Source organism: Solanum verrucosum, unplaced genomic scaffold, assembly GCF_900185275.1.
Source record: "Solanum verrucosum unplaced genomic scaffold, falcon-dt-bn FXZP01000280.1, whole genome shotgun sequence".
Lineage (NCBI taxonomy): Eukaryota > Viridiplantae > Streptophyta > Magnoliopsida > Solanales > Solanaceae > Solanum > Solanum verrucosum.
The window spans coordinates 909,033-924,354 of NW_026019982.1; the positions used below are offsets into that span (position 1 = coordinate 909,033).

The 15,322-nt window shown below is 31.6% G+C and overlaps 2 protein-coding genes across 2 annotated transcripts; both read right to left on the minus strand.

Annotated features, from left to right (window-relative positions):
- Positions 1-5,248: 5,248 nt before the first annotated feature.
- On the minus strand, positions 5,249-7,634 carry LOC125817567 (uncharacterized protein At4g28440-like). The gene is made up of 2 exons (XM_049497112.1): positions 7,277-7,634; positions 5,249-5,561 (listed from the first exon to the last, which is right to left on the minus strand). Exons 1-2 carry the CDS (start codon positions 7,551-7,553, stop codon positions 5,374-5,376), a joined length of 465 nt encoding a protein of 154 aa, XP_049353069.1. The 5' UTR covers positions 7,554-7,634; the 3' UTR covers positions 5,249-5,373.
- Positions 7,635-9,134: 1,500 nt separating this feature from the next.
- LOC125817373 (reticulon-like protein B17) lies at positions 9,135-11,801 on the minus strand. Its single transcript, XM_049496906.1, has 8 exons — positions 11,299-11,801; positions 11,057-11,213; positions 10,895-10,969; positions 10,671-10,812; positions 10,519-10,588; positions 10,355-10,420; positions 10,123-10,245; positions 9,135-9,460 (listed from the first exon to the last, which is right to left on the minus strand). The coding sequence occupies exons 1-8, from the start codon at positions 11,777-11,779 to the stop codon at positions 9,318-9,320; spliced, it is 1,257 nt and encodes a 418-aa protein (XP_049352863.1). The 5' UTR covers positions 11,780-11,801; the 3' UTR covers positions 9,135-9,317.
- Between the last annotated feature and the right edge of the window lie 3,521 nt (positions 11,802-15,322).

The window sequence follows — 15,322 nt, forward strand, 5'->3', positions numbered from 1 at the left end:
TGCTGTTTTCAATTCTGGGCTTCGATTTCGCGGGATTCTGCATCGTGAAGAAGAAGAACATTGTACAGGGTCGTTATTTTGTTTCTGTTACACATTGTTGTATGTATGGAATGGGTTTGGGTCTTTGTTGGAGTTGGAATTGAAATGAGTTACTGGAATGGGCTCAAAACATGGGCCAATTGGTGGAGGAATTGGTGAAAATAATTGGGCCTAAGAGTTATGAAGTGGGCCACTGGAAATTTGGGTTCAAAATTGAGTTAAGTTGGAGGTCAAAGAGGGGGTTAGGTCTTGGAGTTTAAGATATAGTTATTTCGAATTAATTTGTAAATTCGGTTAAAAATTAAAAAAGACGAATTAATATTAATTAATTAACGAGCTTTATAATCTTAACAAAATAAACAAATAACTTAACTATAAACTGATTAACTTGAAACTATGAAGTATTTAAATAAGAAATACAATCTTTTGAGATGATTTTTGAATATTTATAAAATGTACTAATTATATATAAAATTATATAATAACATATATATTATTTAAAAATTATGAAAAATGATAAAATTAATTAAAAATAACTTGAAAAAATATTTTGAACTTTGTAAAAACTAATTATTTCAAATCGTTTGGAATTTACGAAACTCGATGATTAATATATATTGTGGAGGTCCAAAATTGGGTGTCAACAAGTATACCTTTGTTATCAAACACCTCTTTTCCCTTTCCTTGTGGTTTCCACGTACCTTTCCCCGCAATTCGCGCAACTCTTTTCCATTGTGTATTTTGTTTCTTTTGAGGCGTTATGAAGTAACGTGTGTAGTTGTTAGCGCCTTCAAAAATATGTTATGGTTCATTATCAGCATAAAGATTAACCAACTCCATAAATTTATTCTGGTCGTAAAATGGTTCATCTCTCATGAATCCTACTAAGTAATTCATGAGTTCAATATTCTTAAGAAAAGAAAGAAGACCTTTTAATCTCGTGGTTCTAAATAAAAGTTATGTCAAATGTACCAAAATGTCCTTTAATCTTGTGGCTTTAAACATGTCACGTGGAAAGTTGAAGTGTTGCCAAAAAAGGAAAGGAGTCATTCTTTTTGAAACAGACTAAAAAGGAAATTAGGTCATTCTTTTTAAAACGGAGAAAGTATTAGCTGATGTAGATCGAATTAATCAATTTTGCAAGGAAAAACTTCGGTATATTGCGTGAGCACAATCGCAAGGAAAAAGTCAAGTCACAACGATAATTTTTGCAATGACTATCACACTCATTAGTCATATGTCAGATGCTGAAGGAAATCTATGACATGCTACAATGCCCTCACGGGTTATCTTAATGACCATAACGGGTCTTGAATGCTGTCTTTGGAATATCACATTCACTTACTCTTAACTGATGGTAGCCTGATTTGAGTTCTATCTTAGAAAAACAAGTAGCACCCTGAAGTTGATCGAAGAGATCATCAATTCTCGGAAGAGGATACTTATTCTTGATGGTAACCTTGTTCAACTGGTGGTAATTTATACACATTCTAAGGGAACCATCCTTCTTCCTCACAAATAAGACCGGAGAGCCCCAATGTGAGACACTTGGTCGTATAAAACCCTAATCAAGGAGATCTTTGAACTGTTCTTTTAGCTCTTTCAACTCTGCTGGAGCCATTTTATATGGAGGAATAGATATAGGACGAGTATCAGGAAGAATATTTATACCGAAGTCTATCTATCTTAGGAGGGACTCCAGGTAGATCATCTGGAAATAGTTCTGGAAACTCACTCACAACTGGAACTGACTCAAAATCATATCCCTCGCTACTTGTCAAATAAGGTAGAGGTGACACAATACTCGTCCTTGTCTATGTCGACGATATAATTGTCATCGGCAGCCTCTCTCTTTATTGGAAATTAGTGTTACCATTTGCTTAATTTTGACTTGTGTGCCTCTCTCTCTATTTGTTATTGACGGTTTACCTTTTTGTTTGTAACTTTGCTATTCATTGATGCTTCTTAAGATATGTTGCACTTTATGGTAACACTAACTTCTTGTTAATCAACCAGTTTGCGATAATGAAACATGATCTGTTACCTGTCCTCAGGGTGATGAAGCTACTCTTTCATGAGTATTTAGCGATGAACTTAGATTACCGTGTAAAATAAACCTATATACACTTTATATTTTATTTCTCATTAATGGTTTAAGAAAGTAGAATTTGATTTATAGATGTTGGAAGACAAGAAACAGTCAAAATACTTGTATGAAGTTGATTGCATAGACAAAACAAAAAGAAAATAAAGGTACGATATTATATTATATTACAAGAAAGGTAAGAAAAATTGAGAGTTTACTAATTGATAAATTCTATTATACAAGTCTATATTTTCAAGATCAATATCAGCTTATGGATGTCCCTGTAAGCATTCTACATTAAGATTACCATCGTCTTCCTTGTCCAAAATAGCAAGTACTTCATATCCAACATCGTTTTCCTCTACATTAATGTCGTCTTCTAATTGCAAAGATGAATCAATAAGTTCTTAAACGTCACTCATATTCTCATCGCTAAGTCCGTTTTCGTTATCATCATTTGGTTTTCTCTTCTTCTTTATCTTACAAATTACATAACCCTTGCTTTTAATTTCTCTAGCAACCAAATAACCATCATACAAATAGTATTCCGTCATTAGCCACTCGCCATTAGCATTCTTGTTATCACTTTCGCCGGTGTACTTCAAACTTTTCACATACCCCATAAGTCTACCTTTGTTGTCAAACACCTCTTTTCCCTTTCCTTGCGGCTTCCACATACACTTCCCACCAATTTGGGAAACTCTTTTTCCATTTCGGATCTTTTTCTTTTGGGCGTTATGAAGTAATGTGTGTAGCTGTTAGCGTCTTCAGAAATCTGTCATGGTTCATTGTCCGCGTAAAGATTAACCACCTGCATATATTAATTTTTATTGGGAAGTGGTTCATCTCTTGTAAACCTGATTAAATAATTCATTTACCTATTTTAAGATGTTGATTACTTGCTAACAATACTATATTTTTTAGTATGTTTTTAAAATTGTTATATTTGGTCTAATTTTGACTTTGGACCAAATCTAATATAAATATTTATATATAGAATGTTGTTTATAAAATTTCAAATATTATCTTGTAAGAACATCCCACACCAACTATAAATATCTTTCTTTTGGTCCTTAATATTTCACCCCCTCCATTGCTTTCTCTAATGCAAATTGAGAGATAGAGATTTTCAAGCACTAACTTCTTTCTCTCCTTACTCTCTATTTTTCACACATAACAGTGAGCTCCAACGTATAAGCACAGGTATGACATTTTTCATATGTATAAATTGGTTCTAAAAATTTCACAGACTTTCTAATAGATGGATTTCAAAAATAGAATTGGTTCAAGTAATTCAACAAGTCGGTGGCGTCAAGGCACAAAATTCTATTACAACTGCCCACTAAACTAGTAGAATCGTTACTTCACTCAAATGAAAAATCAAAATGGTTATCTTGATCCATATTTTCATTGTTACTGAACAAAGCATAAATATCTATTTCAGTGTTCTCAAAGTATATTTGAATTAGGATATGATTATCTTGATTTTTATTGATATGTATAGAGATAAAACTAGGGGCCGTAACAAATCATGACACTCTCTTCTTACCAAGCCTAATTTTATCTTTACGCATCTCCACTGAAAACAAGATGATCACAATTTTATCTGAAATTACTCTGAATTACCAAAAATAAATATTTATGTTTTGATCCATAATAATGAAAATTTAGATTGAGATACCAAGTTATTAGATTATTCATTTGAGCAAAATAACAATTCTCTTAGTATTGTGGACAGTTGTAATTGAATGTAGTGCATTGTCGACAAAGGCCTATTGAATTACTTGAACAATTTCTATTTTGGGATTTCATTTATCAAAAAATTTGTAAAGTTCTCAAAACCAATTTATACGTGTGAGAAATAATACGATACCGTTGCTTATATGTTGGGGTTTGACTTTCATTTTATTTGCTTCTTCCCGTGCTTTACAAGCGATTACAAAGTTTATATTTACGATTTGTTTCAACTTTTGTGATTAGCTCAAAATTTAAAAATTTAAAAAATTGTATTTTTGTTTATAGGCTTCTTGTCGAATGAGTATTGATACAAATGATTAGATACGTATTAAGGAACCTAGATTTGAAATTTAGGGTGATTTGATGTAGTTTTTTTAGGTGTTTTGGATGAATCTAGTGCTTAAATTCAAGAAAAGAAGACGAAGTCAGGTTATGTATAGTAGTATATAATAATGTATATTATTGTATAGAATTTTATATATTGTTATATATTAGGTGTATAATATTGTATATAAGTTTATAAACATTGTTATAAAATAAAATTGTATATAACTGTATAACTGTGTATGATGTTGTATACCGGATTTTTTAAACACTATACTAAGAAAATAGTGAAATAGTGGTAGGATGATTACTAGAAATGTGGTTTTGTACAAACTATTATAACGACAAAAATGTTTTTTTTTTTTTGGGCTAAAGAATTGTTATATAAGTTTTGAGGTATATTTTTACAAAATAAGTTAGATAATTGTGTTTTTCTAAAAAAAATCCTAAACAAAACGGCCACTCAACCATTATTGAATTCTTTTTTTACAAAAAATACGTTATCTTTATTAGATTTTCTTGTTCACAATTTGCAAATTTAGATTAAACAAGCCACAGTGGGAGCATACTACGTTCAATTGAACAGATCGAACAAATTCGAATTGACATGAATCCCCCAATTGACACCACTGAGTAAACTACTTGCAACAGCCACAAAAGCACATCAAATAATTCAAAGCATTACAAACTCAACTTAGCTTATAATGTTTCTAAGTTGAACTTTATTGTAACACCAACTTCTTGTTGATCAATCAGCTTGCAATAATGACACATGATCAGTGTCACCTACATGAAATTATGGAAGTTGACAAATGAAATTGCACATATAGTTCATACATAATAGTCAGCTTCTTTTACATTGTGTGTTTGGATAGCACAAGTTGTGTAACAAAATGTTAGAAATACAAAGACATAAATACCCATTCTTAGGAACTGGTTTTTACCTCGTACAACACGGGAAATGACTGAAAAATAATAATTCCACGAACGCTTTAAAACTAGTTAACCAAGCAAGTGAACAAAGCAACACCATCATATGATGTTGATGCCATTGGATCATCATGAGCTAAAAAATATGGGCATCTTTGCTCATTAATCCAAGGAAATTCCAGAGATGCATAATAATAATTCACATTGGGAACAAGAATTCGACTGTGACTTCAAATTATCATTTCCCATGAGCCTGTCTACTCTTCCACATTAACCAGTTCATACTCGACTAAAGAAAGGTTGTTCTCCTGGTTAACATCAAAATCAGCTGGTTCAGTAACCTCAACACGACCCCATTTGTCTACTGCAAGTCGCATGGCACCCTTGAACATATCAATCTTTGCATTTCGCAGAATGACAGTCGACCCAGGCTTCATCATATCAACTGAATATGAAAGGAAATACGTGAATATCCAGAACATAAAACATAAAACATAAAACAATTTACCAGAAAAAAAGGAACTACTCTCGTTCAGGCACAAAACCACATCAAAGCATGACAAACTCCAAAAGCCAATAGATCTGGATATTTTCCTGGCTCTCAATACACAAATGAATCATCAATGTAGTCAAACAGGCAGGCCAAGCAAATCAATAGCATAAACCATTTCTCCAACAACAACATACCCCGTGTACTCCCACAAAGTGGAGTCTAAGGAGGGTAATATGTAATAAACCAATATTTCTCCATGAAAAGAAAATATGCAAGTATTTGCTATCTTAAAAGAGGGGTTAATAGCTACTCCGTTGTTTCAACTTGTTCGTCTGAGTTACTACGTCAACCATCAATCGTATATTTTCTTTGATCATAATGTTTTCAAATACTTTCTAAATATATTAAATTATAACTATTGTGACTATAATCCTTTTGTGTAGTTTCTAAAAATGTAAATCTTATTTCAAAAATATTGAAGATTCTATGTCCGAATTCACACCAATCAGTAGTTAGTTTGACCCTGGTACTCCGAATCAAGCCAAACAAATTGAAATGGAAGGAGTAATGCATTGATAAGTGAGGGATGGTCTAGCGGATGTGACCCTTCACCTCAAGAAAATAAGTTTGAGTTCGTCACAACTCGCGACACTATCAAAGCACGAAAATGACCATTACTAGATCCTAAGCAATGAGGTCCAGGGGTGGCATTCTTTTTTTCGATGACAAGGGAAACTCGTGGCTGCTATCCTTTGGGTGAGCACAGGTAAAACTCCCACTCCTATTCAATAGCTTGCAAACCACACATGAGAGTTAACCCGCACTAGGCATGCAAGCCCGGTGCGACGAACTCAACCCATAAGGCAAACCCTTTGCTTTCGCTAGCAAGGGATTTCAAACTTAAACCTCTCCAATATGGAAGTCCCAAGCCCAAACCATTGGGCCACCCCGAATGGTCCAGGCCCAAGGGTGGCATTTTAAACTAAGCTATTCAAGCTCCATCCGAAAACGAACCACACCCCTGTTTACTATAGATTAGGAAGATAGTCAAACAAGTCCAGATAACAAAATGCATTCCTATCCATTAAACGGAAAGTTCAATAAAGGGACTGTGGTGCAGTAAGGGGAGCAAAAGTACTTTTAGCTACAAGATTTTATTCGACCTCATTGCTTCCTAACAAAAGGAGCTGAACAGGTCTATTCTAAAGCACAATGTTTATAGAGTATAAACCTACAAATCGAAACATCCTCTTCGCCATAATCCTGACACTCTATGAAAATATAGACACAGCAAACAAGCGTATTATTTAGAGTACTGGAGTTTTCTCATTGAGCAAGCCAGATTAAGACACAACTTAGATTTCCCAATTACACAAGTAAACTCAACTCAATTATATATATACACACTAATATAAAACACGAAAACAGATCGACATCCTTCATTAACATATAAATGCACTCATTTCTATTAGATCTCTCTAAATTCTTCAATATACATTAAATAGATGACTGTCATTTGCAGGTTTTCTCAAATAATTGTAATCACCAAAATCAGTGCATAAAAAGGTCAAAATTTCGAAAAATTAAAACCAAATACAAATGAAAGCAAGCAAATTATACTAAAAGGAAAATCATTTTCCGAGAATTAGAGATTATTTTGTTCATACCCTGTTCATTACGAGCAGTGAAGAGGATGCACCCGGTTTCATCACCGACAAGGCACTCGGCGAGACGCGCCGGACCACGAGGGTTTAACGACGCTGATGATCTACCACCTCGGTTGGCGCCGCCGGTGGCTTTGACGGCATTCGAATCAACAACCTTAACAGTCAAGTTGTGTCCATGTGTCCCTGGCTTTAAGCTTTCCGCTTTGACGAAAACCGGCTTCTTCTTCTCGGAGGTAGCTGCCGTACTTGGTGCCGCCGCCGCTGCTGGTGTTGCCATTTCCGGTACGAAACCTTAAACCCTAATTTTCAATTTTTTTTGGAAGAACAATTCGGTGGTGTGTGAAGAAAAAACAAAAGTGATTTTCGGGTCTTAAAGTGGGCCTCTTGTATTGACTTGGTTCTACGTCTTTGCGTGTTCCCAAAAAAGCAATTTAATTCATTATTGGGGAAAAAAGCAAATGCAAAATAATTGGTATCAATTATCTTATTTTTATGTCCTTTTTCACAAAAGATTTTCACTTTTATCGTTATGAAAAAGACTATTTTCTTCATTTCAAATTGTAGGAGGGCGATAAATTTCATTTTTTTCTTTTATATTTGTGTATAAGCACATTTTATCTATTATTATACACTCTTTAACAAGATTGACACATTATGTGTAATGTTTTCCATTTAGGTATAATTTTATATAATATTGTATATTGGCTACGTAATTCATTATTGGAGAAAAAAGCATATGGAAAATAATAGTTATCTTATTTTTATGTCTTTTTTCATAAAAGATCTTCATTTTTAAATATGATGGATCTGAAAAGATTATTTTCTTTTGTTCAAATTGTAAGAGGTCAATAAATCTCAATTTTCTCTCATATGATAAGCACTTCTTATATATTGGTATACACTCCTTTACAAGGTTGACACATTATATAGTAATATTTTCCGATCAGGTATAATTTTGAATGTCATATAATATTGTATATTAGCTACGTGCCTAATATCTTATGTTGGGTTGTATATTTTTAAAAATTTTCAAAAGCTTTTGCATATGTTTTCAAGCGTCTATTATGTGAATAAGTTAATCACATAAAATATGTTACCTCTTTTAATTATATACATTATAACCTCAACTAGAACAAGTGTGAGGTTTGACGGCATATTACAATGTCTATAATTAAAGGATTGACATATTTAAATGGTTGACCTATCTACGTAATGAATGCTTCAGAACGCGAGCAAAAACTTTCTTGAAACTAAACAAAAAACGTTTAATAATAACATTTTATCAAATGTTTAGGTGTTCAAATAAAATAAATTGGAGTTTCAGAAATACCTCTTGACCTCTTACAATTTGAACAAAAATGACATTTTTAAAATTTCTTATGTGTAAAAATGATAATCCCTAGTAAAACCATTATAAAACTTAAAAAAATTGTAAAGGGCTAAAAACTATTTTTGCTTTAAAGTTCGAGTATATGTAACTATTATTTAAAATAAATTTTAAAAAAAATATATCATAAAAATGGAACAAAGGGAGTATTAATTAGGGTTAGTTTTTTTCATATGATTCTATTTATTTATGGATTGACCAAATATATGGATCAAGTAACACATGGTTAAAGCACTAAAACATCCCTATATCTCATTTTTAGTACAAATACCAAACATTGTATTTATACATGTTATAAGGAATATAATCCCTACCCTTTTTATTCCTTGATTCCTCGAGTCAATGAAAATGCCCAAAAAACAGATACATAACAATAATAACTATGCCTCGATCCCAAATAAGTTGGGATCGACGAAACGAGTCCTCGCTTCTATCATCAAGAAAATAGATAAATAAAACAGTGGAAAAAGTAAAGAAAAGATTTCTTTATTTCCAGAAGAGCACCAGAGTTCTTCTTCCTTGCTTTGATTGGATATACAAAAATACAAGGACATACAACAAGGTTTTCTTCTTCCTTGAAAGATTGAGAAAAATAACAAGAGGGGTTATATTATGTTAGTATTATAGAGGTGATACATTTGGCATAGTGCACAATTATGCCCCTTTTTTGACAGGTTCTAACACAACCAATGCCTGCTGCTGCTCTTCTTCCTCTTCTTCCACTTCAACCATTTCTTCGTCGACCTTTACCTCTTCATGTTGTTTACAGTATCTGAATATTACTAGACAGATAAATGCTGCCAAAAACCGGAAACAAACACTCTTTAGTTCAGTGTGAAAGTTCAATCTAAGGTAAGTAACTTTCATTTGTTAGAAAGATGGTGGCACTCTTTAGTTCAGTGTGAAAGTTCAATCCAAGGTAATAACTTTCATTTGTTAGAAAGATGGTAATTATATCAATGGTTTATAAATGATGCCAACAACCGGAAAGTAAAAACACTTTTTAAGTTAAGTGTGGAAGTTCAATCCGAGGTAGGAAACTTCCTTTAGTTAGAAAGATGCTAATTGTATAAATGGCTTGTGAATGATGCCAAGAACTAGAAAATGAAACTTCTTAAGTTCAGTGTGGAAATGAAACTTCCATTTGTTATAAAGATGCTAATTGTATAAATGACTTATGAACGATGCAAAGAAACGGGGAAAAAAAAACACTTTTTAGTTCAGTGTGAAAGTTCAATCTAAGATTGGTAACTTCCACTTGTATTAGAAAGGTGCTAAATTGTACAAATGATGAGCTTTTATGAATGCTTCCAAGAACCACGAAAATTCTTTAGTTCAATGTGAAAGTTCAATCCAAGGTAACAACCATTTGCTAGAAGATGTTACTTTGTAAACATGGCTTAGAGAATTGGTTCAATCAGAGGTATCAAAATAATGAACGAATTGGTTCGTGAATTACCTGTAAAGATTCGTGTTCTGACAGTGGTAAGGTTCCAAAATGCTGTCAATACTGATGCAGCTATTATCTTCTTGTGAGAGCAAGCACCCCAAGTTTCCAGCAACCGATGTTTCATATACTTGGCTGTATCAACAAAATACACCCTTTCATTCAATTAATGCAAAAAGTAGAGGCAACCATCAATCAGGAAATAATCTAAGAATCTCCATATCAAGCTGAAACACTTATTTACCTTTATTATATATCTGATGAGAATAAGAGGAATAAAGTTTTGGGGCAGTAAAACTGATGAAAAAACCTGTCACAAGATTGAACACCAACAAGTATTTTGTTTCAATTGTTTAGAGATTTCGAACTAATAACGTGTATATAGGACAATTGAGTGATCTTTCTTACCAAGGGCACAAAGCCTCCATACAGTTATCAAATGGCCATACTCAGCTCCAATTATCAAGATTGGCACTAACTAAAACAACAGACAGGCACATTTCCAATCAATTACAAGAAGTCAAATTTTAGTGCTAAAATATGTAAGTTCAATAACATACTTTGAGGGTCATAGCAGGTTCTCCCGAAAAAAGATCTCGTGTTTTTGAAATTGCGAGATTTGCAGCTGGAAGTATCAATCTTCCCATTCTCAAAATGTCATCTTCAGTCAGCTGATATTCGCGCTTCATTTCTCTACCATCTCTGCAATTCAATAATTGATCAGCATTCAGCAACAACAGTAGGAACTTAATAAATTACTAGTGTAAGGAATTTAAACCTTTACCTTTGGCGAATCGAATGTGAGAAGAATGAAACAACTAAAAACAGTAACCCCAATTGCGATACGATAGAGAAAATGCTGCAATCAAGAATAAACAAAAATGTCATATGGATAACACTTCCTAAATAAAAAGTGGGATATTTGGAAAATGAGAAGAAAATATACCTAAAAGTAACTCCTTTGGCAAAACAAGAAGATAAGAAACAGAGAGACCCCAAACCAAACCAAAGACTTGATCTTGCCACATCTCTCCACATCACCAAATCACTTAAAAGTATCTCAATTCTGTTTATTAAATCACATCCTTCTCCTTCTTTCGATTCTATAACTCGAAAAAAGAAATACACATTCAGCAGAAGAAATGAAATATGTATTTAAAACAATAAAGATTGGATTTTGATACATACTTGATGAGTTTGAAAGAACCAAGCTAAGCTTATCCTTCTTGGATTTACCATTATTCCTCTTCTTTCTTGGTTTAACCACTTCTTCAACTAACCCCAAGTCCCTCTCTTCTCTCATTTCTTGCTCTAACCTTCTTCTCGATCTCCGATTATTACGCGGGGAAACACCAATTGCAGAATTTCTACTCCTTCTCCTCCTTCGAACCCCATTAGGCTCAACCCCATCATCAACTAATTCAAGCTTATCAGCAAGACGAGTCTTGGATCTTCGAAGAGGAGAAGGGGAAAGAAGTAAAAGCTCGTGGAGCGGTAGACCGTTACCATAAGGAGAAACTTCTATTCTTGGTGAAGGGACAATTTCAAGAGAGACTCTTGGAGTGAGAGATTCACTTTCTTCATCATAACGGCGGAGCCTTGAGAGTCTTGAAGCTGATTTTGTTCGGCTTCGAGTTTCGGATCGATGAGATGGAGGAGTTGTATCCATAGTTGAGATTCAAAAATTTCAATATTTTTTTTTTTGTTCTTGATTTTTTGTTGAGATTGTTCTTGGGTGGGATTTTGAATAAAATGTAAAGAAGAAAAAGAGCCGTTGGAGGAAATAATTTATCTTTATCCGGCATTTGAATATATTTTAGCGGCGGAATTTGGGCTCGTTGGGCTTTTTGGTTTAACGGTAGGGAAGAGGAGGCAAGTCCGTTATGTTGCTTTTGACATTTGTGGGCTTTTTGTGCTCTTGGCTTTAACAGCCGCAGTTGTTTGTAGGATTAATTACGGATTAATTACTTACGTGGATCTCTTTTAAAAAATAATTACTTATTTTAAATATACTCTTTAATTATTACCATTTATAGCAATATATAGCAATACTATATATTTTATGAGATTTCTCTCTCGCCTCTTTCTCTTTTTTCTCTCTCAGCTTTATAATTTTCATCTCTTTTTTTTTTAATTTTTTGTTTATATAATTTTTACCTCTCATTCTCGCTCTTTCTCTTCTTTTTTTTATGTCGTTCTTTCTCCCTTCTTTTCTTTTTGTTACTGTTTCTTTCTTGCTTTCTTTTTGTTGCTTTTTTCTTTCTTGCTTTCTTTTTGTTGTTTTTTCTCTCTCTCTTTATGTTGTTTTTTTCCCCTTTCTTTCTCTCTCTCTACTTTCTTTCGTAGAGTAGTGATTCGTAGAATGAATAAAATTTGTATCATAATTAATTAATTAAATAAATAATCTAATCGTAACAAATGAAGAGACATAATAAATTGTAAAATGAATTAAACTTGAATTAAAAATGTATTAAACACATATTAAAGTTGAATTAGAAGAGAATTAAACATGAATGCAAAATGTAGCAAACGAAAGAGCATTCTATGATTTGTAAACTGAATGAATTTGTATCAATAATAAATTTAACAAGTAATTCAATCGTAACAAATCAACCAATAAATTGCAAAATGAATTAAAATTGTATATAAAAGTGTATTACACAATATTAAAGTTGAATTAGAAAAGAGAATAAAGAATGAATGAAAAACGTATCTAACGAAAGACAAGACAACTATCTATAAACTGAATTAAACTTATATTATTCATGAATAAAACTTATATTATATGTATCTTATAAATTATATTTGCTTTTATCACTAAGAAAATGAGTGATGGTTACAATATGTATTAAAAATGTATTGTGCGTGTCTTATAAATGTATTATTAGTGTGTTACCTAAATTATTCTTGTTGGTATCCGTAAGAAAGGAGTGAAGTATGTAGTACGTATTATAAATGTATTATTCATGAATAAAACATGTATTATATGTATCTTATAAATTACTTTTGGTTTGTATCACTAACAAAGTGAGTAATATTTGCAATATGTATTAAAAATGTATTGTTCATGTATTATAAATGTATTATAAAGGCCCGTTTGGCCATAGATTTCCCAAATAATATTTGGAAAAAAATTTGGTAAATAGTGTTTGTCCATACAATTTGTCATTATTTGGCAAATATCCCAAATTCCCAATTTCACAAGTCGTGATGACACCTATGTTCCCAATCAATAGGTAAGCCAAACCCAACAGATTTACCAAGCATAATTAACTAATGAGGTAAAAAGGTAAACAACGAGTAAAATTTCCAACACTAAATTCTTTATAAATATGAAACGCGGAAAGCTAGAATACTACCCAAGAATTGGTGTCATAAGTACAAGAGCTTCTAAATATGATGCAAGTCTAAAACTAAATGACAAATTCAAACATAAGGGATATTCTGTCTGAATACTAAAATAACAAAATAAATAAAAGGTAGAAGTAATCTAAACCTAACAAATGAAGAGACATAATAAACTGCCAAATGAATTAAACTTGAATTAAAAATGTATTACACATATATTAAAGTTGAATTAGAAGTGAATTAAACATGAATGCAAAATGTAGCAAACAAAAGAGCATTGTTGTAAACTGAATAAAACTTGTATCAACAATGAATTAAACAAGTAATTCAATCATAACAAATCAACCAATAAATTGCAAAACGAATTAAGTTGTATTAAAAGTGTATTACACAAATATTAAAGTTGAATTAGAAGAGAGAATTAAGCATGGATAAAAAATGTAACTAATGAAACACCAGACAATGATCAATAAAGTGAATTAAACTTATATCAATAATGAATTAAACAAGTAATCTAATAGTAGCAAATAATAAACTACAAAATGAATTAAATTTGCGTTAAAAGTGTATTACATAATATTAAAGTTTAATTAGAAAATAAAATTAGCAATGCAAAATGTAACTAACGAAAGACAAGACAATAATCTATAGACTGAATTAAACTTGTATTATTCATGAATAAAATATGTATTATATGTGTCTTATAAATTATTTTGGTTTGCATCTCGAACATGAGTGATGTTTGCAATATGTATTGTGCCTATGTTATAAATGTATAGCAAATTTGTTACTTAAATTATTTTGGTTGATATCACTAAAAAGGGAGTGAAGTTTGTAATACGTATTATAAATGTATTGTTCATGATTTTAATTCAATTTTAATACAATTATGAAACATATCTAATACAACTTTAATACAATTGCGATACAGTTCCATAAACTTCACCTTTTTCGAGTTTCAATGTAATATTTTTCCTAAAATCAATTATACACTAAACCAAACCCTCTTAAAATTGAGATATAAACTCCAAACAATATTTTCAATTATTTGTACGAACTACCTATCCAAACTAATTACAAATTTGTAAAATTCAAATAATGAATTCAAAATATAATGACCATCAATGGTGAACTCTTACTTCTGTAATTTTAGAGATTTGAAATTTCTGCTTAAAACATGATTTTGTACAAATTTTCGGTTTTTCTGTTTCTCTTTTCATCTTGTTTTTGGATAAAAATAGTGAAATATGGGAAAAAACTGATTTGAGGATAGTTATTTAAATGAAAATTTCAAAGAAGAAGAAGAAAAAAAAAAGAGGAGCAAGAAAAATAGTGTCAGAGAAAGAGACGAAGAAGCAGAAGAGTAAAGAGAAGAAGAGGAAAAAGGGCTAAGAAAGAGGCGAAGACTGTACAATTTTCTTAATTAAAAAAAAAAGTTATATTTAGTTAGAAAAATTATGTTGTCATAGATGGTAAATATTTTTATAATATAGCATATTTATGTGATTTATCCTTGTTTGTAATACTTAAATGGAAAAATTATGTAATATGACAAGACTTAAAAAACCCACTAATTATGTATTTTAATACTCTATCCGTCTCAATTTATATTCCATCGTTCAACAATAGTTGTCCACTATACTATTTTGAGATGTCCAACAATACTTGTCCACTTTATGAAATCAATAAATAATTTTACACTTAATTTTTATTTTATCCTTATCATTAATTATAGTCATTTTTCTAGACATTGTATTAATTATACTCAAAGGGTGATATAATAAGATCACTCTTCTATTTATAGTTTCTTAAGACGTGTGCAAAGTCAATAATAGATAAGTATTGTTGGACATATGAAGTATGA